The sequence below is a fragment of the Vespa mandarinia genome, chromosome 1, assembly GCF_050613455.1.
Source record: "Vespa mandarinia isolate Hongniang chromosome 1, ASM5061345v1, whole genome shotgun sequence".
Classification (NCBI taxonomy): Eukaryota; Metazoa; Arthropoda; class Insecta; order Hymenoptera; family Vespidae; genus Vespa; species Vespa mandarinia.
In genome coordinates, this window is record NC_140810.1 from 20,340,602 (window position 1) to 20,365,683 (window position 25,082).

The 25,082-nt window shown below is 32.8% G+C and overlaps 2 protein-coding genes and 1 non-coding gene across 5 annotated transcripts; all 3 read right to left on the reverse strand.

The window, feature by feature from the left end:
* Positions 1–327: 327 nt before the first annotated feature.
* Neos (nuclear receptor coactivator protein neosin) lies at positions 328–3,752 on the reverse strand. Of its 2 annotated transcripts, none has more exons than XM_035879381.2 (7): positions 3,611–3,752; positions 3,216–3,482; positions 2,237–3,119; positions 2,088–2,168; positions 1,821–2,020; positions 1,319–1,744; positions 328–542 (listed from the first exon to the last, which is right to left on the reverse strand). In XM_035879381.2, exons 2-7 carry the CDS (start codon positions 3,448–3,450, stop codon positions 328–330), a joined length of 2,040 nt encoding a protein of 679 aa, XP_035735274.1. In that variant the 5' UTR covers positions 3,451–3,482; positions 3,611–3,752. The 2 variants fall into 2 exon arrangements, with proteins under 2 accessions (XP_035735274.1, XP_035735273.1); XM_035879380.2 differs by having other exon boundaries at positions 328–545.
* Positions 3,753–3,772: 20 nt separating this feature from the next.
* LOC118447447 (THUMP domain-containing protein 1) lies at positions 3,773–6,159 on the reverse strand. 2 transcript variants are annotated; one of them, XR_014982383.1, is made up of 6 exons: positions 5,749–6,159; positions 5,501–5,668; positions 5,194–5,438; positions 4,880–5,111; positions 4,580–4,802; positions 3,773–3,913 (listed from the first exon to the last, which is right to left on the reverse strand). XR_014982383.1 is itself a non-coding variant. In XM_035879382.2 (5 exons), exons 1-5 carry the CDS (start codon positions 5,941–5,943, stop codon positions 4,659–4,661), a joined length of 984 nt encoding a protein of 327 aa, XP_035735275.1. In that variant the 5' UTR covers positions 5,944–6,158; the 3' UTR covers positions 4,492–4,658. The 2 variants fall into 2 exon arrangements, 1 of the variants encoding a protein (XP_035735275.1); XM_035879382.2 differs by lacking the exon at positions 3,773–3,913 and having other exon boundaries at positions 4,492–4,802; positions 5,749–6,158.
* On the reverse strand, positions 4,023–4,094 carry TRNAQ-CUG (transfer RNA glutamine (anticodon CUG)). The gene has a single exon. It is a non-coding gene; the product is annotated as a tRNA-Gln (tRNA).
* Positions 6,160–25,082: the final 18,923 nt, after the last annotated feature.

Here is a 25,082-nt window from a genome sequence, read left to right on the forward strand (position 1 = left end):
AAGGAATTACATACACGTGATTAAAAGTAATATGATCATTTAGAATAATTTAGGCAAACTTTGAGGATTCTATTAGAAAAAAATTTTCTAGTATACGAAGCATTGTAGTTTTAATATGATTGTAGGTAAAGAAAGCATTTCTTAAAGAATTAAAATATAGGGATACAGTATGCAGTATTGAGTATAAGAAAATGATTTATGTCATTTTCCTACAATTTTCATAAAGTGTGCAATATATTTATCATTGAATAAGGTAGCAAAAATGAGTGATTAAGAACAAAATGGTCTGAGTAATTAACAAAGTTTTATGAATTACTGTGAAGCTAGTTAAAAACGACCAATATTAGGAAAAGCTGCAAAAAGAGGTGTTGTTGTTGCTGCTGCTGCTGCTGCTGGTTGTTGGTCACCAATACTTTTGAGCAAATTGCCTTGTAACAAACTGTCAAGAGCCTTTTGAACCGTTGGATCATTTAATAATGGCGATGGAGAAACTCCCGTAGTAGTTGTAGAAGTTGTTGATGCTGATGTGGCATTTGTTGATGCTGCTGGCATAACATGATGTGTTCATGAAGTCGGTGGGTACAAGCCCAGACAAAGTATGATTTGAAGTTCGTTCGCTTTGACCACACTGTGCCGCAATTTCACAAAACACCACTTTGCACTTAATTAATTTCAAAGCGTACGAAGTTCGTTCTGATTAAGAACAATCGTAATTGCACGTAAGAACGCGCACGTAATAACTTCTTCAAGAGAAGTATTATTCACGGATAAAAAACGGAAATTGCATAGCAAAAATCCGTATACGCGGTATTAAAATAAAGAGAAGATAAATATTGACGTGTGTCACGCAGGAATTATCTTCCCTAATGTATAAAAAATTTCATAAAGCATTGTGTGCAAGACATGATTTGTACCACAGTACAATAAAGGAAATAGTAGAATCCTTTATAATCATTACAAAAGACTCAGCACAACTGCAGTTTTACTATAAAACAATAACACTAAGCTTATGCTTCAGTGTACTATACTAAATATATAAATTATTAATATAAATTTTTTACAGAAAGCTGTTTATGAAATAATTAAATATTAAAATGAAGAAAATTATAATAAAAAAATAATATAATTTTAATATTTGCTGCTAGCAAAAATTAATGATGGGATATCTATTAGATATTTGATTTAACATTCAATGTTGAACTGTCCTGATTTATTGATACTATCACACCAATAATATCTATATTACAAAAATTATTGGAGTACCAAATAGTGTGTATATAGAATTTAAAGTTTATCAGTGTAATTCTATATCTTTTACCTGTTCCCCAATTAGCTGGAGGGACAGGAGCCGGTGCTGGTGTTGGTGCTGGAACTGGACTGGGTGCTGGTGCTGACGAGTTGCTTTTATTGCTATTCAAAATATTAAGTATTCTCGATTGCAGCTCAGCTTGTTTCGGATCATTAACTGTCAATGTTGTTGCAGCTGGTATGTCTTTTGCATCACCCAACTCTACTTGTACTTGTTCTTCTCTTTTAACTTCGAGATATTTTATAACTCTGTCATATTGTAGTACAGTCAATTGACGATTATCTGCTAACATATTTAAAAGGACTTGGATGGCGTCAGGATGACGCTCGATTGCAAGTGGAGTATTAAGAGGAACTGAACGACCTCCTGCTTTGTAATTAGCAAAATCCCTTGATATTAAATTAATAGCATCTTCAACGGGCATATTTCTGTGCTCTATAAATCAATTAAAATTATACATGTGCAAATATGTACATGCACTTAAGTAACTAAACAATTAACAATTAGTTACCTTGAGGTAAACCATGTAAAATGTTAAGTGTGAGAGAGTGATGTTCCTGGTTAATAGGGGTCACTACCACAGCATATAAACAACCACGACTTGCTATATTACCAAGAACACGGCTCAAAAGAACATCTTCATTCGGAAATAATAGATCTACCGTTAAACCTACTTTCTTCAAACGCATTTCAATGGCTTCTGCATATTCTCTATAATTATATATAATTTGTTATGACATATGTAAAAAATATTCATTAGTAAAAAATATCAACTTACGTTAATGCTTTATTAACTACTATAATTTCACAGTCATTTTTTTCAGCTGCAATTGCTGGATAATCTGTATTTCCAGTGTTTCTAAAAAATATATTTCTGTAAAATGCTATTCTATTTTTAATATCAATATTTTTATAAAAGAATTTTACCCAAAGCTTATATTCATATCTCGCGGGCCAGAATTTTTGAAATCATCATAACGAGAGCTACTATCATTAAAAGAGTCTCTTCCTCCAAAAGTATTGCTACGTAGTCTGTCATTTGGTTTATGATCCCAATCACGGCCAGCTTTATCATCTATACGAGTGCCTCTATTAATGGGACTACGATCTCTAAAATTGTTCCCAGAAGAATTATCTCTATTTTTATTTCTATTTTTTCCACCTCTAGTGCCTCGTAATCTACCACCTCCACCTGGAGTAGTACCTCCTCCACCTCCACTGCCTGAATTTTGATTACCACCAGGTATATTTTGATTACGATTTTGGTTGCCACCCGGCCTATTTTGATTTGTAGCAAGGCCAAACTGATTGTTTCCACCTCTATTCTGATTACCTGGACCAGTACCAAATGGTTCATTTCCACTTCTGTTTTGATTACCAGTACCAAACTGATTGCTGTTTCTATTCTGATTATTATTATTAAATTGATCATTATTATTTCCACGATGTTGGTTCATATTGCCAAATTGATCATTTGTACTATCTCTACTCTGATTTCCATCAATGAATTGACTCGTCATAGAACTGTTTCCTTTTAAATTGCTGCCAAATTGATTATCATTAGCAAGACTCTGGCTCGTATTATTAAACCCTTGACTTCCACTACTAAAGGAGTCATTTGCGTTGTTAAAATGATTGTTTGTGCTACCAAATTGATTATTAGAGCTACCCTGTGGTTTTCCTGGTCCATTGTTAGCATTACCTATACCAGAACCACCTATACTGCCAGAATTATTTATTCCTCCGCTATTACTTCCTCCACCTGCATTATTACTACCAGATTGAGAATCTTTTTTAGCAGGTCTAACATCTATAAAGAAGAATTTACTGATTTAACAGTACTGATTTAACAAGGTTTCAATAATATATTAAAATTTGAATGAGAAAAAATGAAAAGATTTTTCACCTATTCTTCTGCCTTTAAACATTGCTCCATTTTCATTTTGAATAGCTTTCTGAGCAGATTGTTCTTCTTCAAATTGAACAAAACCAAATCCTCGATTTATCAGTGATCCCACAATAGTTCCATATTTTGAAAAGTGTTCTTCTAGTTCATGTTTTGTCATATCATCTGTTTGTAAATGACCTACGAATATACGGCTACTAACGGTAGCAGGATCTTTTAAAAGACGCGCACTCATTTTTAATCAATTTTTTATCTTGTACACAAACACTGTAAACAATTTTAATATATTATGATGTGCTATATCATTTCGATGTCCAACGTTGTAATGGATAATTCGTTAGATGTTCCAAACAATTTGTGACTGTGAGGTTATATCTTAATACGAAAATACTTACGTTATTACAGTTCAGTTATTTATCCCAAATATGCATATGACAAAAATATGATTCAATAAGAAATTTATGGAATTCGTATTAATTTTTCGATTTTGACAATAGTACACACCCATTGAAATCTTATTTTCTCCCAAATATAAACCGCCACTAAACAAATGAGCGCTGTACTTCAACACATCAACGCTACACATAATAAATTTAATTCATAAAAACGACACGGTCAGCTGATGGCGCTGAATCTTATGTTCAGCTTTAAATATGCAACAATATCTATTAATGAGTTTTCTCCAATTAATATTGTTTCTAAAAAGATTTCATATATTTTTGCATATTATTATGTTCTTATTAATATATAAAAAATAAGCATTTCTAAAAATAAAAATCATGAAATTTAATAAAAATTAAAAATCCCAGGTCCCACCGAGATTTGAACTCGGATCGCTGGATTCAGAGTCCAGAGTGCTAACCATTACACCATGGGACCTTGATATTTTTCGTTTTATAAATTGTAGATAGCTTACATTTATTTCCATTTTTTTTATATAGAATACTTTAATTTAATATTAATATATAAAATATATTTATGATTTAATTGGTATTATTGAAATAATATATTTTACTTTCATAAAAAATGTATGGGTATCATATGAGTGCTAAAAAATTGTTAAAAATGAAATAAAATTTAAAAAGAAACTTTGTGTGTTAAATAATATGATAAATTAACGTTAGAATATTTGTAAAATACTACTCAAGTTTTGTAAGAATAATATATAATATTTTGTAAGAACATACGTATAATACAATACATATATTGACAAGTCAGTAATAATAGCACACAAATATATATATATATATATATATATATATATATATATGCTATTCATATGTATGCTATTCATATATTATATTCTACTTTGATAACTAAACAAACTTTATATAGAGAAAAATGAATTTTTTACAAGAACTCACTTTTGATTACAATTAACTAAATATTATCTTTTCCTCTTTTAAATTATAAGCAAACATACTGTCACTTTTCATCCCGTATTCATTTGGTTATATTTGATGTTTCAAACTTTGTTACATTGTCATTTTCATTGTCTTGTGTTAATGAATCTTCAGCATTAGTAATAGACTTATTTGAAATTTCAATTTCTTTCTTGTCTATATCTGAATCCTTTATTGTAGAATCCTAAAGAAAATAATTAAACATTATTTATCTGCAAATTATCATTAATATTCATACATAATCATTGATATATAATATACCTTGGCACATGCCATATTTTGCTTTACAGCACAAATTTCAAGTAAGTTGTATTTCCTATATTTATAATAATCAGGTGCAACTGATATTAAACATATACCCCGTATTACTTCTACCACAACAGCAAGTTCTGGATTTTTTAAATTTGCTCTATTTCCTGGATTCTTTTTCTTTATTATTTCTGCTAGGTCATTAATAATTTCTTCTCTATGTATATTGTCATTACTGTGACGACTGAAGAAAAGACTTTTTATTATATTTGTAATAATACTACCAATAATTGCATAAATCTTGATTATCACTGAATAATACTTACTTAAATACAATACTGTAAGTTTTTGGTTCTTGAGAAAAATATTTTTCAAGTATCACACTTGCTGTTGATCTGATATCGTTCATATATGCTTTGCATACAATTTCTATTGGTAAAAGTCTTAATAAAAATCTACTGCGTTGCTGTTTAGTTCTGTCTAATTCTTTGATTATATGACTAACTAATTCTAAAGGATTAGATAATGTACTTTTAATAAAAACTACATTCTTTACACCAGTATGTACAACCTAGCAAAAGTTATATAGTTAGTATATAGATAATGAAAAATTTAATTTCATAGAAAATCTACCTGAAATCTTCTTGAAGCAATTGGTTTCTCAGACTCTGCTTTTAACTGATTAATTTCTTTGCTTAAAGCAGTTGATATATCTTCTTCATCGCTATTATTTTGCTGATTACTTTCAGGAGACTGTATTTCATTTACCATAGAGCCATCATTCGTACATATTGTTGATACCTCAAAAAAAAAAATTATGTAGCATATAGATAACAATTTTCGTAAAAGTTTCAATTACTTTACTCAATAGACCGATATACCTTATCTTTATTTAATCCATAAATTTCATCGGCAAATTCGTTAAGTATTTTATATGCATCTCTTACACAGTCCTTTTCACGAAAATTACACGTGCATAGAAATCCTGTCATGCCTGTTTCTAAAGTAAAGTGTTTACGTTTTTTTTGATTACTTTCCTTATTCGGAAAGTAATATTTTTTTCTTTTTTGTTCCATTTACATAAACAAAATAATTATAACTGTTATAATAAATAGAATATTTTCACAAATTGAAAAGTTCACTTATATATCAATTATGACAACCCGCGTTGTTTTAAGGCTACTTACCATCTTTTGCTGATAGCGTGTGCGACATCAGCGACAGCTATGAATAAAATATAAACTACAAACATAAAAATGAAACGTGCTCCCTATGCCTCTATTATACCAAATAAGTTTATTTACATTATATTCTTTTCGTGCGTAACTAACAACTGAGCCACAATAACAGTATATAAACGGAGTATAAAAAACTAATAAATAATTTAATTTAATATTTCGAATTTTTAACCCGAAGTCATAACTATTATTTAACATCAACAAAAACAGGTTTTTGATTAACTTTCAAACTTTTCAAATTAGTTCTCTTTTACATTTGAACGAGTAAACATTTAAGCTCTCTCATCTTAAAACTGCAAATATAAAATTTAATATTTTCGGTGATTTCAGATTTATTTCAAAAATATAAAAGTACGCGAAGTTCAACAAATTAATAAATAAAAAATAGTACATTCGCTTAAACATTACAAAGATCGTAAGGAGCAAAAAAAAATAATATTAACATCAAATTTCAATACTTAAAAATTTTTATCTCTGCGTACTTGGCCTTGTGAAATATAAACATATTAGGTCTTTTAATTAGCTTTAACAATTACCGTATTAGTCATTTTTTGTATTTCGACGCGTTAGCATCGTAACTCTCTCTTTCTAAATGTGAAAACTAATAAATTAATACTCTCGACATTTTTTTCAAATATTTAAAAAATTTTAATTGCATGCGGAATAAAAAAAATAATATTTAAACAGGTGTACATTCTTTTAAACATTAAATAGACAGTAAACAGCGTAAAACTTAAAATAATTCTAATTTAAAATATCTATACTTTGAAACTTTTTCTCGGGATTGTTGGCCTTCTGCAATATAAACATAAACGGTCCTTCTATTAACTTTGACGATTCGCGAGTTAGTTTCCCTTTGAACTTTTACCAGTGAATATCGGTACTCTTTATTTTTAACCGCGAAAACTTACAAATAAATATTTTCATTAATTTTATAATTACTTAAACAATTTCCAATGTACACGGAGTGCAATAATTAAATATTTCAACAATAGTAGATTCATTTAAATATTAAAAAGACGAAAACACACGAGATAGTTAAAATAATTCTAATTTAAAATTCCTATACTTCAAAATTTTATCTCGGGATTGTTGGCCTTCTGCAATATAAACATAAATTCTCCTTCTATTAACTTTGACGGTTCGCGAGTTAGTTTTCCTTTGCACTCCGACCAGTGAACATCGATACTCTCTATTTCTAATCGCGAGAACTTATAAATTAATATTTTCGTTAATTTTCAATTAATTAAACAGTCTTTAACATACAAGGAGCACAATAAATAAATATTTAAACAATAGTAGATTCGTTTAAACATTAAAAAGACGAAAACGCGCGAGATACATAAAATAATTCTAATTTAAAATATCTATACTTTAAAACTTTTTCTCGGGATTGTTGGCCTTCTGCAATATAAACATAAATTCTCCTTCTATTAACTTTGACGGTTCGCGAGTTAGTTTTCCTTTGCACTCCGACCAGTGAACATCGATACTCTCTATTTCTAATCGCGAGAACTTATAAATTAATATTTTCGTTAATTTTCAATTAATTAAACAGTCTTTAACATACAAGGAGCACAATAAATAAATATTTAAACAATAGTAGATTCGTTTAAACATTAAAAAGACGAAAACGCGCGAGATACATAAAATAATTCTAATTTAAAATATCTATACTTTAAAACTTTTTCTCGGGATTGTTGGCCTTCTGCAATATAAACATAAATTCTCCTTCTATTAACTTTGACGGTTCGCGAGTTAGTTTTCCTTTGCACTCCGACCAGTGAACATCGATACTCTCTATTTCTAATCGCGAGAACTTATAAATTAATATTTTCGTTAATTTTCAATTAATTAAACAGTCTTTAACATACAAGGAGCGCAATAAATAAATATTTAAACAATAGTAGATTCGTTTAAACATTAAAAAGACGAAAACGCGCGAGATACATAAAATAATTCTAATTTAAAATATCTATACTTTAAAACTTTTTCTCGGGATTGTTGGCCTTCTGCAATATAAACATAAATTCTCCTTCTATTAACTTTGACGGTTCGCGAGTTAGTTTTCCTTTGCACTCCGACCAGTGAACATCGATACTCTCTATTTCTAATCGCGAGAACTTATAAATTAATATTTTCGTTAATTTTCAATTAATTAAACAGTCTTTAACATACAAGGAGCGCAATAAATAAATATTTAAACAATAGTAGATTCGTTTAAACATTAAAAAGACGAAAACGCGCGAGATACATAAAATAATTCTAATTTAAAATATCTATACTTTAAAACTTTTTCTCGGGATTGTTGGCCTTCTGCAATATAAACATAAATTCTCCTTCTATTAACTTTGACGGTTCGCGAGTTAGTTTTCCTTTGCACTTCGACCAGTGAACATCGATACTCTCTATTTCTAATCGCGAGAACTTATAAATTAATATTTTCGTTAATTTTCAATTAATTAAACAGTCTTTAACATACAAGGAGCGCAATAAATAAGTATTTAAACAATAGTAGATTCGTTTAAACATTAAAAAGACGAAAACGCGCGAGATACATAAAATAATTCTAATTTAAAATATCTATACTTTAAAACTTTTTCTCGGGATTGTTGGCCTTCTGCAATATAAACATAAATTCTCCTTCTATTAACTTTGACGGTTCGCGAGTTAGTTTTCCTTTGCACTTCGACCAGTGAACATCGATACTCTCTATTTCTAATCGCGAGAACTTATAAATTAATATTTTCGTTAATTTTCAATTAATTAAACAGTCTTTAACATACAAGGAGCGCAATAAATAAGTATTTAAACAATAGTAGATTCGTTTAAACATTAAAAAGACGAAAACGCGCGAGATACATAAAATAATTCTAATTTAAAATATCTATACTTTAAAACTTTTTCTCGGGATTGTTGGCCTTCTGCAATATAAACATAAATTCTCCTTCTATTAACTTTGACGGTTCGCGAGTTAGTTTTCCTTTGCACTTCGACCAGTGAACATCGATACTCTCTATTTCTAATCGCGAGAACTTATAAATTAATATTTTCGTTAATTTTCAATTAATTAAACAGTCTTTAACATACAAGGAGCACAATAAATAAATATTTAAACAATAGTAGATTCGTTTAAACATTAAAAAGACGAAAACGCGCGAGATACATAAAATAATTCTAATTTAAAATATCTATACTTTAAAACTTTTTCTCGGGATTGTTGGCCTTCTGCAATATAAACATAAATTCTCCTTCTATTAACTTTGACGGTTCGCGAGTTAGTTTTCCTTTGCACTCCGACCAGTGAACATCGATACTCTCTATTTCTAATCGCGAGAACTTATAAATTAATATTTTCGTTAATTTTCAATTAATTAAACAGTCTTTAACATACAAGGAGCACAATAAATAAATATTTAAACAATAGTAGATTCGTTTAAACATTAAAAAGACGAAAACGCGCGAGATACATAAAATAATTCTAATTTAAAATATCTATACTTTAAAACTTTTTCTCGGGATTGTTGGCCTTCTGCAATATAAACATAAATTCTCCTTCTATTAACTTTGACGGTTCGCGAGTTAGTTTTCCTTTGCACTTCGACCAGTGAACATCGATACTCTCTATTTCTAATCGCGAGAACTTATAAATTAATATTTTCGTTAATTTTCAATTAATTAAACAGTCTTTAACATACAAGGAGCGCAATAAATAAGTATTTAAACAATAGTAGATTCGTTTAAACATTAAAAAGACGAAAACGCGCGAGATACATAAAATAATTCTAATTTAAAATATCTATACTTTAAAACTTTTTCTCGGGATTGTTGGCCTTCTGCAATATAAACATAAATTCTCCTTCTATTAACTTTGACGGTTCGCGAGTTAGTTTTCCTTTGCACTTCGACCAGTGAACATCGATACTCTCTATTTCTAATCGCGAGAACTTATAAATTAATATTTTCGTTAATTTTCAATTAATTAAACAGTCTTTAACATACAAGGAGCACAATAAATAAATATTTAAACAATAGTAGATTCGTTTAAACATTAAAAAGACGAAAACGCGCGAGATACATAAAATAATTCTAATTTAAAATATCTATACTTTAAAACTTTTTCTCGGGATTGTTGGCCTTCTGCAATATAAACATAAATTCTCCTTCTATTAACTTTGACGGTTCGCGAGTTAGTTTTCCTTTGCACTCCGACCAGTGAACATCGATACTCTCTATTTCTAATCGCGAGAACTTATAAATTAATATTTTCGTTAATTTTCAATTAATTAAACAGTCTTTAACATACAAGGAGCACAATAAATAAATATTTAAACAATAGTAGATTCGTTTAAACATTAAAAAGACGAAAACGCGCGAGATACATAAAATAATTCTAATTTAAAATATCTATACTTTAAAACTTTTTCTCGGGATTGTTGGCCTTCTGCAATATAAACATAAATTCTCCTTCTATTAACTTTGACGGTTCGCGAGTTAGTTTTCCTTTGCACTCCGACCAGTGAACATCGATACTCTCTATTTCTAATCGCGAGAACTTATAAATTAATATTTTCGTTAATTTTCAATTAATTAAACAGTCTTTAACATACAAGGAGTATAATAAATAAGTATTTACATCGATTGCGTGCAATGCAATCGTTAGAGTCAGTGTTTGTTTGTAAACCTTTTTGCTTTTTTAACAATCGCACAGACTGTATTTATAAAAAGATAATAGAGTTTCGCGAAGTAAATTCAGTGACTGTTCGTTAAAAAATAAGTATCGCGTAATAGAGTCAGTGCATCATTGAAGAGATTCTTGGTCAACTTCGATGTCGACCTACCTAATTTTCAACCACATAGGAAATCATCCACCCTCAATTTCGATCTGAACGAGTGTTTTGGAGCCATCGCAGAACTTCTTAAGTAGTGAGTGAATTTTTAAATCCCTCCAATCATTTAATCATGTCGAGGACGAAAGGTCCGAATCGGCACGGGTGATTGGTTGCAATTAATTAGTAGAAGAGCATTGAGTGACCACGAGTAAATTTCTTCGGAGATTTACTCGTGAATGGTTTTTTATTTTTTGATTTATTTATTAGATCAGGATAGGGTCTTCTTGCTCAAACGTGTTTATAATTATTTGAGATTTTGAATATTTTAATACATTTTTAAATATTTTGTTCGCGCGGAAATAAGCAAAGAATCGATATTCATAAGTTCTAATAAAAAATGAGCAAGAAGACACTCGCGATGGATAGTCTCTGGATTACAAACGAAACTGTGGATGATTTTATTATAATAATTAAAATATTCGTTTGTAAGAAGGAACGTCCAAAGGTTTGCTTCATATTTTAAAATAATTATTAATTGAATATTTAATCAATTTATAAGAAAAATCTCGATAGAGTCATTGGTTTTGAAAGAGAAAAATCGAGTAGAATGATTGCTAAAAAACAAAGAGACGTAGTTCGTAAGCCTAGATGATAAATTAATTATTTTTTAGCTCAGGATTTTCAGCAATTAATGTACTATTATCTAATTTCTAATTTTTTTATAATTAATATCTAATTTCTCCCACGCAGCGAAAAGGTATTTTTCGAAAGGATAATAATAATTTTTCAAATTCGTTAGGGTTGCGTCAGGGTTTTCTTTCATATCTTAGAATTCGGAATCAAATTTTGTCGTTACAGTTTTAGAGTGATAATCAATTAGATTGAGGCACGAAGCAAAGAAGAGGCTATATGCCGAAGACAACATGTGGCTCAAGAGGACAATTATTAGGCTATTGAGTTATTTTCGAAGGTTCACTAGGAACTTTCGAGAATGGCTCTTAGTTTTATTATATTAGTATTTTAATTTTACCATGTTGTCACTCAAAATGCTCTTATGGTGATGGGTGCAGGGGTGTAAATTTAAAAAACTGAGACGAAGTAACTTTCCGTAAATAATATTCCCACATTGCCACGCGTACGCGAATAGGATTATTTCATATTTTATGCCTTTTTAATATTAAACTTTTTTTTTAAACTTAATTGAATTTATGATTCTAGTTTAATAAAATCAAATTTTACGTTAAAGTCGATTGATAAATTTAGCACATTTTTTCTTTTCTAAAGTTCAATTCAATTCATAATTTAATTTTAATAAAATTGAGTTCTATATTAAAATCACATATCTATGAAATGTAAAAGTAATATAATATTTCTTTAGATCAGTATTCAGAATTTTTCATTCTTTTTTAATTAATATTTTTTTTCTTAGCTTTTAAGTTTAATTAAATTAAATTCCGAATTTTATCGTTCGTATAATTAATATACATATATACATATTCTTTCTTTTTCTTTATTTCTTTTCAGCTAGGTCTAAGTTATGAGATGGCGAACACGGGAAGGAATAATTAATAAATAGGATTATCTTAACATTTAAACAATGTACGATATATGTAAAGTATAATTAATTAATATTTAAACAATAAGATATTCTTAACAACGTTATAAAAATCATATACATGTATTGTCATTTACTATCGATTAATAAATATAATAATATTTCTTTCAGAGAGAATAATATTTATTTATATTAATCGTTTATTTTTCTTAAGTTTAATCAAATTAAATTTAGCATTTTATCGTTCGTATAATTAATATACATATATACTAATTATTTTTTCTTTCCTTATTTCTTTTCAGCTAGATCCGAGTCGTGGGATTGCGAACACGTGAAGGAATAATTAATTAATATTTAAACAATAGGATATTCTTAGCAACGTTATAGACAACATGTACATATATTATCATATATTATCGATTAATAAATATAATATTTCTTTCAGAGAGAATAATATTTATTTATATCTGTGTTCAGAATATTTCATTTCTTTTTAATTAATCTTTTATTTTTCTTAAGTTTAATCAAATTAAATTCAGCATTTTATTGTTCGTATAATTACTGTTATTTCTATTTTTTCTTATTTACTGTCATTAATTATCCTCTATATATATCTCGGGTGGGACCCATGGTATGGGGACATGGGTGTGGGCCTCTGTGCGGGTTGCTTTCTCAGCATCTTATAGAGCTGCTTCTCTTTTCTTCTCTTTCTGAGGCACTCTTTTCTATTTCACATTTTTCATTGTTATTTGCTTCTATTAATTATGATTTATAAGTCTCGGGTGGGACCCATGGGATGGGGACATGGGTGTGGGCCTCTGTGCGGGTTGTTCTCTTAGCATCGTGTAGGGCTGCTTCTCTTTTCTTTTCTTTTCTTCACTTTTTGGGGCTCTCTTTTCTATTTCATATTTATCTTATTTAATTATGTTTTTAATTATTTTATTAATATGTTATTTCTTTTCATTATGTCTTTTCAGATTTTTATTATGTTATTTCTTCTTAATTATGTTTTTATGGTTTTAATTATGTTTTTAATATATTCTTATTAATTATGATTTACAGATTTTAGGTAGGAACCATTAGATAAAGCGGACTTGTTTCAGCAGCATGCAGAGCTACTTCAATTTTCTTATTTTTCAGCAGCTATCTTTTATTACTCATATTTTTTTTCTTTAATTATGTTTTTAATTATGTTTTTAATTGTGTTATTAATATGTTATATCTTTTTATTATGTCTTTTCAGATTTTTATTATGTTATTTCCTTTTAATTATGTTTTTTTAATATTTATTTATGTTATTTCTTTTTAATTATGTTTTTATGTTTTTAGGTTTGTTATTAATATATTCTAATTAATTTTAATTTTTAAGCATTAGGTAGGACCCATGAGATGAAGCGGACTGTTGGTTTAGCAGCGTGCAGAGCTACTTCTATTTTCTTATCTTTCTTTTATTAATTTTCTTTTTTTCTTTTTCAGGGATGATCCAGTAATCATGCAGCGATATTCAATATATCTTTTTTTTTTCATTTTCTTATTCTTTCCTTATCTTTTTCTTTTTCAGGATAGGTCATCAAGGCATAGGTTCATTTCTGGTCGAATGCGTCATCGCCTGGCACGATTCTTCATCGATTTTTACACGCGGTTACGGGAAGGATAGGAAGAACACTGGCGTGCGTGTCTGTGTGCACAAGCGTGGGTGTTCTCGGGCGCGATTATACTTCGTTTGATAGTTCGAATCGAAAACGCGAATTTAGAGTAGAGTCACCGTTTTTCTAACACTCACGTGAATGAACGCGGGCGCGACTTAAAAGTCCTACCGGGGACTTCGTTTATATTTGCTCGAATATTCGATTAGATTACCTCGCGAACGCGTTTTTTTTAGAGTAGAGTCACCGTTTTCCGAACACTTGCGTGGGTGTCCGGGCGCGATTAAAAGTCCTATCATGGACTTCGTTTTAGTGTTGAAATTCGGGGTGCGCGAACGGTTTACCTTGTAGTGCTGTACATAGCTGGCTGATGTTATGACAATCCTCATGTTTGGTAGCGGGGCGGAAATCCCGACAAATATCATGGAAAGTCTAAATACCGGTTAGCATATGTCACTTTGGATTTCAACTTAGAGTCACCGTTATTCTAACACCCGCGTGGGTGTTCGCGTGCGCGATTAAAAGTCCTACCGGGGACTTCGTTTTGTTTGCTCGAATATTCGATTAGTTTATTTAGAGTAGAGTCACCGATTTTCGAACACTTGCGTGGGTGTCCGGGCGCGATTACAAGTCCTATCATGGACTTCGTTATAGTGTTGAAATTCGGAGTGCGCTTCGGATTTCAACTTAGAGTCACCGTTATTCTAACACTCACGTAAGTGTTCGCGTGCGCGATTGAAAGTCCTACCGGGGACTTCGTTTGATTTCTTCGACATATCGATTAGATTATTTCGCGAATTTGGATAGAACAATAGAATCTACGTAATTAAAACGTGAGTGAGTGTCGCGAACGCGATTAATACGCTTTGATTGTTCGAAATTCGGATGCACGAATTCAGATGTGCTTAATAATTCGTTATGCCTGAGGCGGAGGGTGTCGAACGGTTAAGCTTTCTGTAAGTGGAGTCCCTGTAGCTAAGGCTAGATACTTCCTGTTAGCTTTGTACCATGCCCAAGATATCCGAAGCGGAAGGCATAAGGGATCGGTATCGCGGAACGCGGATTTTAGAGTAAAGTAGAGTCACCGTTAGCTCGTGGGTCTCCACATGCAGCAACTTCCACGTAGTGAGACCTGGATCGTTAATACTTGCAAAGTTTAATTGTAAATTTTTAAATGCAAGTATTACCGAACGAATAGCTGCATATTGTATTACTTTTCCAATATCTTTTCAAACTAATTCCAACTAAACATTAACATATTTTCATTTTATATAGCTAATAATACTTCACAAGAAGAAATTTGACAGAAATATATTGTACAATAATTTCTCAGAGAAATGAAAAGGAAATTTTTCTATCTCTCTTTTACGTCCACTGTCATTTCTATTTATTCTTATTCACTCTCATTAATTATCCTTTGTGTATTTCGGGTGGGACCCATGGGAGGGGCCTGTGGGGGAGGGCTTCTGTGCGGGTTGCTGTCTCAGCATCATAGAGAACTTTTTCTCTTGTCTTATCTTTTTGGTGCTCTCTATTTTTCTCTTTCTGGGGTTCTCTTTTCTTTCTCCGGCTCTCGTTTCTATCTCATATTTTTCTTTTTAAATTATGTTTTCAATTACGTTATTATTGTGTTGTCCTTTTAATTACGTTTTCTTAATATTTATTTATGTTGTTTCTTTCTAATTATGTATTTAATAATGTGTTTAATTATGTGTTTATGTTTATAATTACGTTTTTAATTATCTTTATTTTCTATATTTGTATTTTTTTCTCTTTTTCTTATTTTCTGCTTATCTTCTTCTTTTCCAGCATAGATCATCGAGGGATAAGTTCATCTGCGACCGGATGGTACATCTCATGGCAGGATTCCTCATCGATTTTTTCGCGCGAATACGGGAAGGATAGGAAGAACACTGGCGCGCGTGTCGGCGGGCACAGGCGTGGGTGTTCTCGGGCGCGATTATATTACGTTTGATTGTTCGAATCGAAAACGCGAATTGTAGAGTAGAATCACCGTTTTTCTAACACTCGCGTGGGTGTTCGGGCGCGATTAAAGGTCCTACCGTGGACTTCGTTTGATTTCTTCAAAATTTCGATGGGGGTACTACGCGAATTTCGGCTTAACAGTAGAATCTACGTAATTATAACACACATGTGAGTGTCGCGACGCGATTAGTATTTCTAAGGAGTGCGCTTTGATTGTTCGAAATTCGGAAAGCACGAATTCGAATGTGCTTAATAATCCGTTATGTCTGAAGCAGACGGTGCAGATGGTGGAGCTATCTGTAAGAGGTGTGTAGTAGCAAAGCTACGCATACCCTGTTAGTTAAGAAGCCAGTGCATTGAAGCGGAAAGGTATAGCGGATCGGTATCGCGGAACGCGAATTTTAGAGTAGAGTCACCGTCAGTCCGTGGGTCTCCACATGCAGCAACTTCCACGTAGTGAGACCTGGATCGTTAATACTTGCAAAGTTTAATTGTAAATTTTTAAATGCAAGTATTACCGAACGAATGGCTGCATATTGTATTACTTTTCCAATATCTTTTTAATCTAATTCCAACTGAACATTAATATTTTTCGACTTTATATCGCTAATAATACTTCAAAAGAAGGAATATGGCAGAATTCTATTGTACAATAATTTCTCAGAGAAACGAAAAGGAAATTTTTCTATCTCTCTTTTGCGTCCACTGTCATTTTTATTAATTCTTATTTACTCTCATTAATTATTTTTTATATATTTCGGGTGGGACCCATGGGAGGGGCCCGTGGGCGAGGGCTTCTGTGCGGGTTGCTGTCTCAGCATCATATAGATCTGTTTCTCTTATCTTATCTTTTTGGGGCTCTCTGTTCTTCTCTTTCTGGGGCACTCTTTTCTTCTCGGGCTCTCGTTTCTATCTCATATTTTTCTTTTTAAATTATGTTTTCAATTGTGTTATTGATATATTATTTCCTTATAATTATGTTTTTAATTATTTGTTTAATTGTGTTTTTGATTATGTTCTTAATTATGTTTTTAATATATTTCTATTAATTATGATTTATTTGCTTTAGGTAGGAACCATGCGATGATGCATGCTGCTTCTCTTTTCGTTTCTTTTTCTACGTCTCTTATCTATTTATATATATTTTCAATTTGTATTTTATATATGTGTATATGTATTATTTTCTGTTTTATATATTTTTTTGTTCTTTTATTTCCACTTTATCTCTTTCTTTTACAGGATAGGTCATCGATGGATAGGTTCATCAGCGACCGGATGGTACATCGAATGGCAAGATTCATCATCGATTTCTACGCGAATACGGGAAGGATAGGAAGAACACTGGCGCGCGTGTCGGCGGGCACAGGCGTGGGTGTTCTCGGGCGCGATTAATTTTCGTTTGATTGTTCGAATCGAAAACGCGAATTGTAGAGTCATCGTTTTTCTAACACTCACGTGGGTGTTCGGGCGCGAGTAAAGGTCCTACCGTGGACTTCGTTTGATTTTTTCAAAATTTCGATGGGGGTACTTCGCGAATTTCGGCTTAACAGTAGAATCTACGTAATTATAACACACACGTGAGTGTCGCGACGCGATTAGTATTTCTAAGGAGTGCGCTTTGATTGTTCGAAATTCGGAAAGCACGAATTCGAATGTGCTTAATAATCCGTTATGTCTGAAGCGGACGGTGCAAATGGTGGAGCTATCTGTAAGAGGTGTGTAGTAGCAAAGCTACGCATACCCTGTTAGTTAAGAAGCCAGTGCATTGAAGCGGAAAGGTATAGCGGATCGGTATCGCGGAACGCGAATTTTAGAGTAGAGTCAGCGTCAGTCCGTGGGTCTCCACATGCAGCAACCTCCACGTGGTGAGACCTGGATCGTTAATACTTGCAAAGTTTAATTGTAAATTTTTAAATGCAAGTATTACCGAGCGAATGGCTGCATATTGTATTACATTTCCAATATCTTTTCAAACTAATTCCAACTAAACATTAACATATTTTCATTTTATATAGCTAATAATAATTCAAAAGAAGAAATTTAACAGAAATATATTGTACAATAATTTCTTAGACAAACGAAAAGGAAATTTTTCTATCTCTCTTTTATGTCCACTGTCATTTCTATTTATTCTTATTTATTCTTATTAATTATGATTTATAAGTCTCGGGTGGGACCCACGGGTGGGGCCTGTGGGCGAGGGCTTCTGTGCGGGTTGCTGTCTCAGCATCATATAAAGTTGTTTCTCTTGTCTTATCTTTTTGGGGCTCTGTAGTCTTGTCCTTCTGGGGCTCTCTTTTCTTTCTCCGGCTCTCGTTTCTATCTCATAGTTTTCTTTTTGAATTATGTTTTCAATTATGTTATTACTATGTTATTTCCTTTTAATTATGTGTTCTTAATATTTATTTATGTTGCTTCTTTCTAATTATGTTTATTTTCTGTTTATATTATATATATATTTTATGTTTTATTTATGTATGTTTTTGTTTTTTTTATTTTCTCTTTAGCTTTTTCTTTTCCAGGATAGATCATCGAGGGATAGGTTCATCAGCGACCGGATGGTACATCGAATGGCAAGATTTATCATCGATTTCTACGCGAATACGGGAAGGATAGGAAGAACACTGGCGCGCGTGTCGGCGGGCACAGGCGTGGGTGTTCTCGGGCGCGATTATATTACGTTTGATTGTTCGAATCGAAAACGCGAATTGTAGAGTAGAATCACCGTTTTTCTAACACTCGCGTGGGTGTTCGGGCGCGATTAAAGGTCCTACCGTGGACTTCGTTTGATTTCTTCAAAATTTCGATGGGGGTACTACGCGAATTTCGGCTTAACAGTAGAATCTACGTAATTATAACACACATGTGAGTGTCGCGACGCGATTAGTATTTCTAAGGAGTGCGCTTTGATTGTTCGAAATTCGGAAAGCACGAATTCGAATGTGCTTAATAATCCGTTATGTCTGAAGCAGACGGTGCAGATGGTGGAGCTATCTGTAAGAGGTGTGTAGTAGCAAAGCTACGCATACCCTGTTAGTTAAGAAGCCAGTGCATTGAAGCGGAAAGGTATAGCGGATCGGTATCGCGGAACGCGAATTTTAGAGTAGAGTCAGCGTCAGTCCGTGGGTCTCCACATGCAGCAACTTCCACGTAGTGAGACCTGGGTCGGTATTACTTGCATACACTAATTATAAATTCTTTAATGCAAGTATTACTGAGCGAATGGCTGCATATTTTTTTACTTTTCCGATATCTTTTTAATCTAATTCATACTGAACATTAATAATCTTTCCACTTTATATCGCTAATAATACTTCAAAGGAAGAAATATAGCAGAATTCTATTGTACAATAATTTCTCAGAGAAACGAAAAGGAAATTTTATCACACTTTAATGTCCGGTGTCATTTCTATTTTTTCTTGTTTACTATCATTAATTATCCATTATAAATCTCGGGTGGAACCCGTGGGAGGGGCCCATGGGTGTATGCCTCTGTGTGGGTTGCTGTTTCAGCATCTTGTAGAGCTGCTTCTCTTTTCTTATCTTTCTGGAGCTCTCTTTTCTATTTCATATTTTTCATTGTTATTTCTTTCTATTAATTATGATTTATTAGTCTCGGGTGGGACCCATGGGATGGGGACATGGGTGTGGGCCTCTGTGCGGGTTGATTTCTCAGCATCTTATAGAGCTGGTTCTCTTTTCTTCTCTTTTTGGAGCTGACTTTTCTATTTCATATTTTTCATTCTTATTTACTATTATTAATTATGATTTATTAGTCTCGGGTGGGACCCATGGGATGGGGACATTGGTGTGGGCCTCTGTGCGGGTTGCTGTCTTAGCATCGTGTAGAGTTGCTTCTATTTTCTTATCTTTCTGCAGCTTTCTTTTCTACCTAATATTTTTCTTATTTAATTATGTTTCTAATTATGTTATTAATATGTTATTTCTTTTCATTATGTCTTTTCAGATTTTTATTATGTTATTTCTTCTTAATTATGTTTTTATGGTTTTAATTATGTTTTTAATATATTCTTATTAATTATGATTTACAGATTTTAGGTAGGAACCATTAGATGAAGCGGACTTGTTTCAGCAGCATGCAGAGCTACTTCAATTTTCTTATTTTTCAGCAGCTATCTTTTATTACTCATATTTTTCTTCTTTAATTATGTTTTTAATTATGTTTTTAATTGTGTTATTAATATGTTATTTCTTTTTATTATGTCTTTTCAGATTTTTATTATGTTATTTCCTTTTAATTATTTTTTTTTAATATTTATTTATGTTATTTCTTTTTAATTATGTTTTTATGTTTTTAGGTTTGTTATTAATATATTCTAATTAATTTTAATTTTTAAGCATTAGGTAGGGCCCATGAGATGAAGCGGAGAGTTGTTTCAGCAGCGTGCAGAGCTATTTCTATTTTCTTATCTTTCTTTTATTTATCTTCTTTTTTCTTTTCCAGGGATGATCGTGCAATCATGCAGCGATATTCAATATGTCTCCTATTTTCTTTTTTTATTTTTTCCTTATCTTCTTTTTTCTCAGGATAGATCATCAAGGGATAGGGTCATCTGCGGCTGGATGATACATGGCATGGCAGGATTCATCATCGATTTTTATGCGCGAGAATACGGGTAGGATAGGAGAACACTCGCACGCTTGTCGGCAAGCACAGGCGTGGGTGTTCACGGGCGCGATTAAACTTCGTTTGATAGCTCGAATCGAAAACGCGAATCTAGTGTAGAGTTACCGTTTTTCTAACACTCACGTGAATGAACGCGGGCGCGACTTAAAAGTCCTACCGGGGACTTCGTTTATATTTGCTCGAATATTCGATTAGATTACCTCGCGAACGCGTTTTTTTAGAGTAGAGTCACCGTTTTCCGAACACTTGCGTGGGTGTCCGGGCGCGATTAAAAGTCCTATCATGGACTTCGTTTAGTGTTGAAATTCGGGGTGCGCGAACGGTTTACCTTGTAGTGCTGTACATAGCTGGCTGATGTTATGACAATCCTCATGTTTGGTAGCGGGGCGGAAATCCCGACAAATATCATGGAAAGTCTAAATACCGGTTAGCATATGTCACTTTGGATTTCAACTTAGAGTCACCGTTATTCTAACACCCGCGTGGGTGTTCGCGTGCGCGATTAAAAGTCCTACCGGGGACTTCGTTTTGTTTGCTCGAATATTCGATTAGTTTATTTAGAGTAGAGTCACCGATTTTCGAACACTTGCGTGGGTGTCCGGGCGCGATTACAAGTCCTATCATGGACTTCGTTATAGTGTTGAAATTCGGAGTGCGCTTCGGATTTCAACTTAGAGTCACCGTTATTCTAACACTCACGTAAGTGTTCGCGTGCGCGATTGAAAGTCCTACCGGGGACTTCGTTTGATTTCTTCGACATATCGATTAGATTATTTCGCGAATTTGGATAGAACAATAGAATCTACGTAATTAAAACGTGAGTGAGTGTCGCGAACGCGATTAATACGCTTTGATTGTTCGAAATTCGGATGCACGAATTCAGATGTGCTTAATAATTCGTTATGCCTGAGGCGGAGGGTGTCGAACGGTTAAGCTTTCTGTAAGTGGAGTCCCTGTAGCTAAGGCTAGATACTTCCTGTTAGCTTTGTACCATGCCCAAGATATCCGAAGCGGAAGGCATAAGGGATCGGTATCGCGGAACGCGGATTTTAGAGTAAAGTAGAGTCACCGTTAGCTCGTGGGTCTCCACATGCAGCAACTTCCACGTAGTGAGACCTGGATCGTTAATACTTGCAAAGTTTAATTGTAAATTTTTAAATGCAAGTATTACCGAACGAATAGCTGCATATTGTATTACTTTTCCAATATCTTTTCAAACTAATTCCAACTAAACATTAACATATTTTCATTTTATATAGCTAATAATACTTCACAAGAAGAAATTTGACAGAAATATATTGTACAATAATTTCTCAGAGAAATGAAAAGGAAATTTTTCTATCTCTCTTTTACGTCCACTGTCATTTCTATTTATTCTTATTCACTCTCATTAATTATCCTTTGTATATTTCGGGTGGGACCCATGGGAGGGGCCTGTGGGGGAGGGCTTCTGTGCGGGTTGCTGTCTCAGCATCATAGAGAACTTTTTCTCTTGTCTTATCTTTTTGGTGCTCTCTATTTTTCTCTTTCTGGGGTTCTCTTTTCTTTCTCCGGCTCTCGTTTCTATCTCATATTTTTCTTTTTAAATTATGTTTTCAATTACGTTATTATTGTGTTGTCCTTTTAATTACGTTTTCTTAATATTTATTTATGTTGTTTCTTTCTAATTATGTATTTAATAATGTGTTTAATTATGTGTTTATGTTTATAATTACGTTTTTAATTATCTTTATTTTCTATATTTGTATTTTTTTCTCTTTTTCTTATTTTCTGCTTATCTTCTTCTTTTCCAGCATAGATCATCGAGGGATAAGTTCATCTGCGACCGGATGGTACATCTCATGGCAGGATTCCTCATCGATTTCTACGCGCGTATACGGGAAGGATAGGAAGAACACTGGCGCGCGTGTCGGCGGGCACAGGCGTGGGTGTTCTCGGGCGCGATTATATTACGTTTGATTGTTCGAATCGAAAACGCGAATTGTAGAGTAGAATCACCGTTTTTCTAACACTCGCGTGGGTGTTCGGGCGCGATTAAAGGTCCTACCGTGGACTTCGTTTGATTTCTTCAAAATTTCGATGGGGGTACTACGCGAATTTCGGCTTAACAGTAGAATCTACGTAATTATAACACACACGTGAGTGTCGCGACGCGATTAGTATTTCTAAGGAGTGCGCTTTGTTTGTTCGAAATTCGGAAAGCACGAATTCGAATGTGCTTAATAATCCGTTATGTCTGAAGCGGACGGTGCAAATGGTGGAGCTATCTGTAAGAGGTGTGTAGTAGCAAAGCTACGCATACCCTGTTAGTTAAGAAGCCAGTGCATTGAAGCGGAAAGGTATAGCGGATCGGTATCGCGGAACGCGAATTTTAGAGTAGAGTCACCGTCAGTCCGTGGGTCTCCACATGCAGCAACTTCCACGTAGTGAGACCTGGATCGTTAATATTTGCAAAGTTTAATTGTAAATTTTTAAATGCAAGTATTACCGAACGAATGGCTGCATATTGTATTACTTTTCCAATATCTTTTTAATCTAATTCCAACTGAACATTAATATTTTTCGACTTTATATCGCTAATAATACTTCAAAAGAAGGAATATGGCAGAATTCTATTGTACAATAATTTCTCAGAGAAACGAAAAGGAAATTTTTCTATCTCTCTTTTGCGTCCACTGTCATTTTTATTAATTCTTATTTACTCTCATTAATTATTTTTTATATATTTCGGGTGGGACCCATGGGAGGGGCCTGTGGGCGAGGGCTTCTGTGCGGGTTGCTGTCTCAGCATCATATAGATCTGTTTCTCTTATCTTATCTTTTTGGGGCTCTCTGTTCTTCTCTTTCTGGGGCTCTCTTTTCTTCTCGGGCTCTCGTTTCTATCTCATATTTTTCTTTTTAAATTATGTTTTCAATTGTGTTATTGATATATTATTTCCTTATAATTATGTTTTTAATTATTTGTTTAATTGTGTTTTTGATTATATTTTTAATTATGTTTTTGATTATGTTCTTAATTATGTTTTTAATATATTTCTATTAATTATGATTTATTTGCTTTAGGTAGGAACCATGCGATGATGCATGCTGCTTCTCTTTTCGTTTCTTTTTCTACGTCTCTTATCTATTTATATATATTTTCAATTTGTATTTTATATATGTGTATATGTATTATTTTCTGTTTTATATATTTTTTTGTTCTTTTATTTCCACTTTACCTCTTTCTTTTACAGGATACGTCATCGAGGGATAGGTTCATCAGCGACCGGATGGTACATCGAATGGCAAGATTCATCATCGATTTCTACGCGAATACGGGAAGGATAGGAAGAACACTGGCGCGCGTGTCGGCGGGCACAGGCGTGGGTGTTCTCGGGCGCGATTAATTTTCGTTTGATTGTTCGAATCGAAAACGCGAATTGTAGAGTCATCGTTTTTCTAACACTCACGTGGGTGTTCGGGCGCGATTAAAGGTCCTACCGTGGACTTCGTTTGATTTCTTCAAAATTTCGATGGGGGTACTTCGCGAATTTCGGCTTAACAGTAGAATCTACGTAATTATAACACACACGTGAGTGTCGCGACGCGATTAGTATTTCTAAAGAGTGCGCTTTGATTGTTCGAAATTCGGAAAGCACGAATTCGAATGTGCTTAATAATCCGTTATGTCTGAAGCGGACGGTGCAAATGGTGGAGCTATCTGTAAGAGGTGTGTAGTAGCAAAGCTACGCATACCCTGTTAGTTAAGAAGCCAGTGCATTGAAGCGGAAAGGTATAGCGGATCGGTATCGCGGAACGCGAATTTTAGAGTAGAGTAACCGTCAGTCCGTGGGTCTCCACATGCAGCAACTTCCACGTAGTGAGACCTGGGTCAGTAGTACTTGCGATATATAAAAATCTAAATTATAAGCAAATATATGTTATACCGCAAGTAAGACTGAGCAAATGGCTGCATTTTTTATACGTTTCTAAAATGTTTTCTTTTCTTATCTAACTAGACATTAAAGTACTTACATTTTACATTTCTAATACATTATATTTTATGTATTTTTACTATTAAAGTTGAATAATAATGTTTTCATATTTTCCTTTTTCAGTTCAATTCAAAATTTTGTTCTTACAAAATGATGTTTTATATTAAAGTCATAGCTATGAAATATATAAAATAAATTTGGATCACTGAAGTTGTTGGGATCACTGAAGCTAATACTCAATAAAGGTACACACAATGGAGCTGGAAACACAATGGTATGTGTTTGTCAAGTTTTCCCTTTGTCATACGTTGAAATTTAAAATGTATATCGCAATAC

Bases quoted from the DNA above. Each gene is read 5' to 3' on its own strand.
- Neos (XM_035879380.2), bottom strand. From the start codon at position 3,450: ATGAGTGCGCGTCTTTTAAAAGATCCTGCTACCGTTAGTAGCCGTATA. The intron at 2,169-2,236 runs GTAAAATTCTTT...TATATTTTTTAG, and splicing joins GATATGAATATAAGCTTTGG to AAACACTGGAAATACAGATT. The intron at 2,021-2,087 runs GTAAGTTGATAT...ATATAATTATAG, and splicing joins GTAGTTAATAAAGCATTAAC to AGAATATGCAGAAGCCATTG.
- LOC118447447 (XM_035879382.2), bottom strand. From the start codon at position 5,943: ATGGAACAAAAAAGAAAAAAATATTACTTTCCGAATAAGGAAAGTAAT. The intron at 5,669-5,748 runs GTATATCGGTCT...TTTTTTTTTGAG, and splicing joins ATGGATTAAATAAAGATAAG to GTATCAACAATATGTACGAA. The intron at 5,112-5,193 runs GTAAGTATTATT...TCTTTTCTTCAG, and splicing joins ACTTACAGTATTGTATTTAA to TCGTCACAGTAATGACAATA.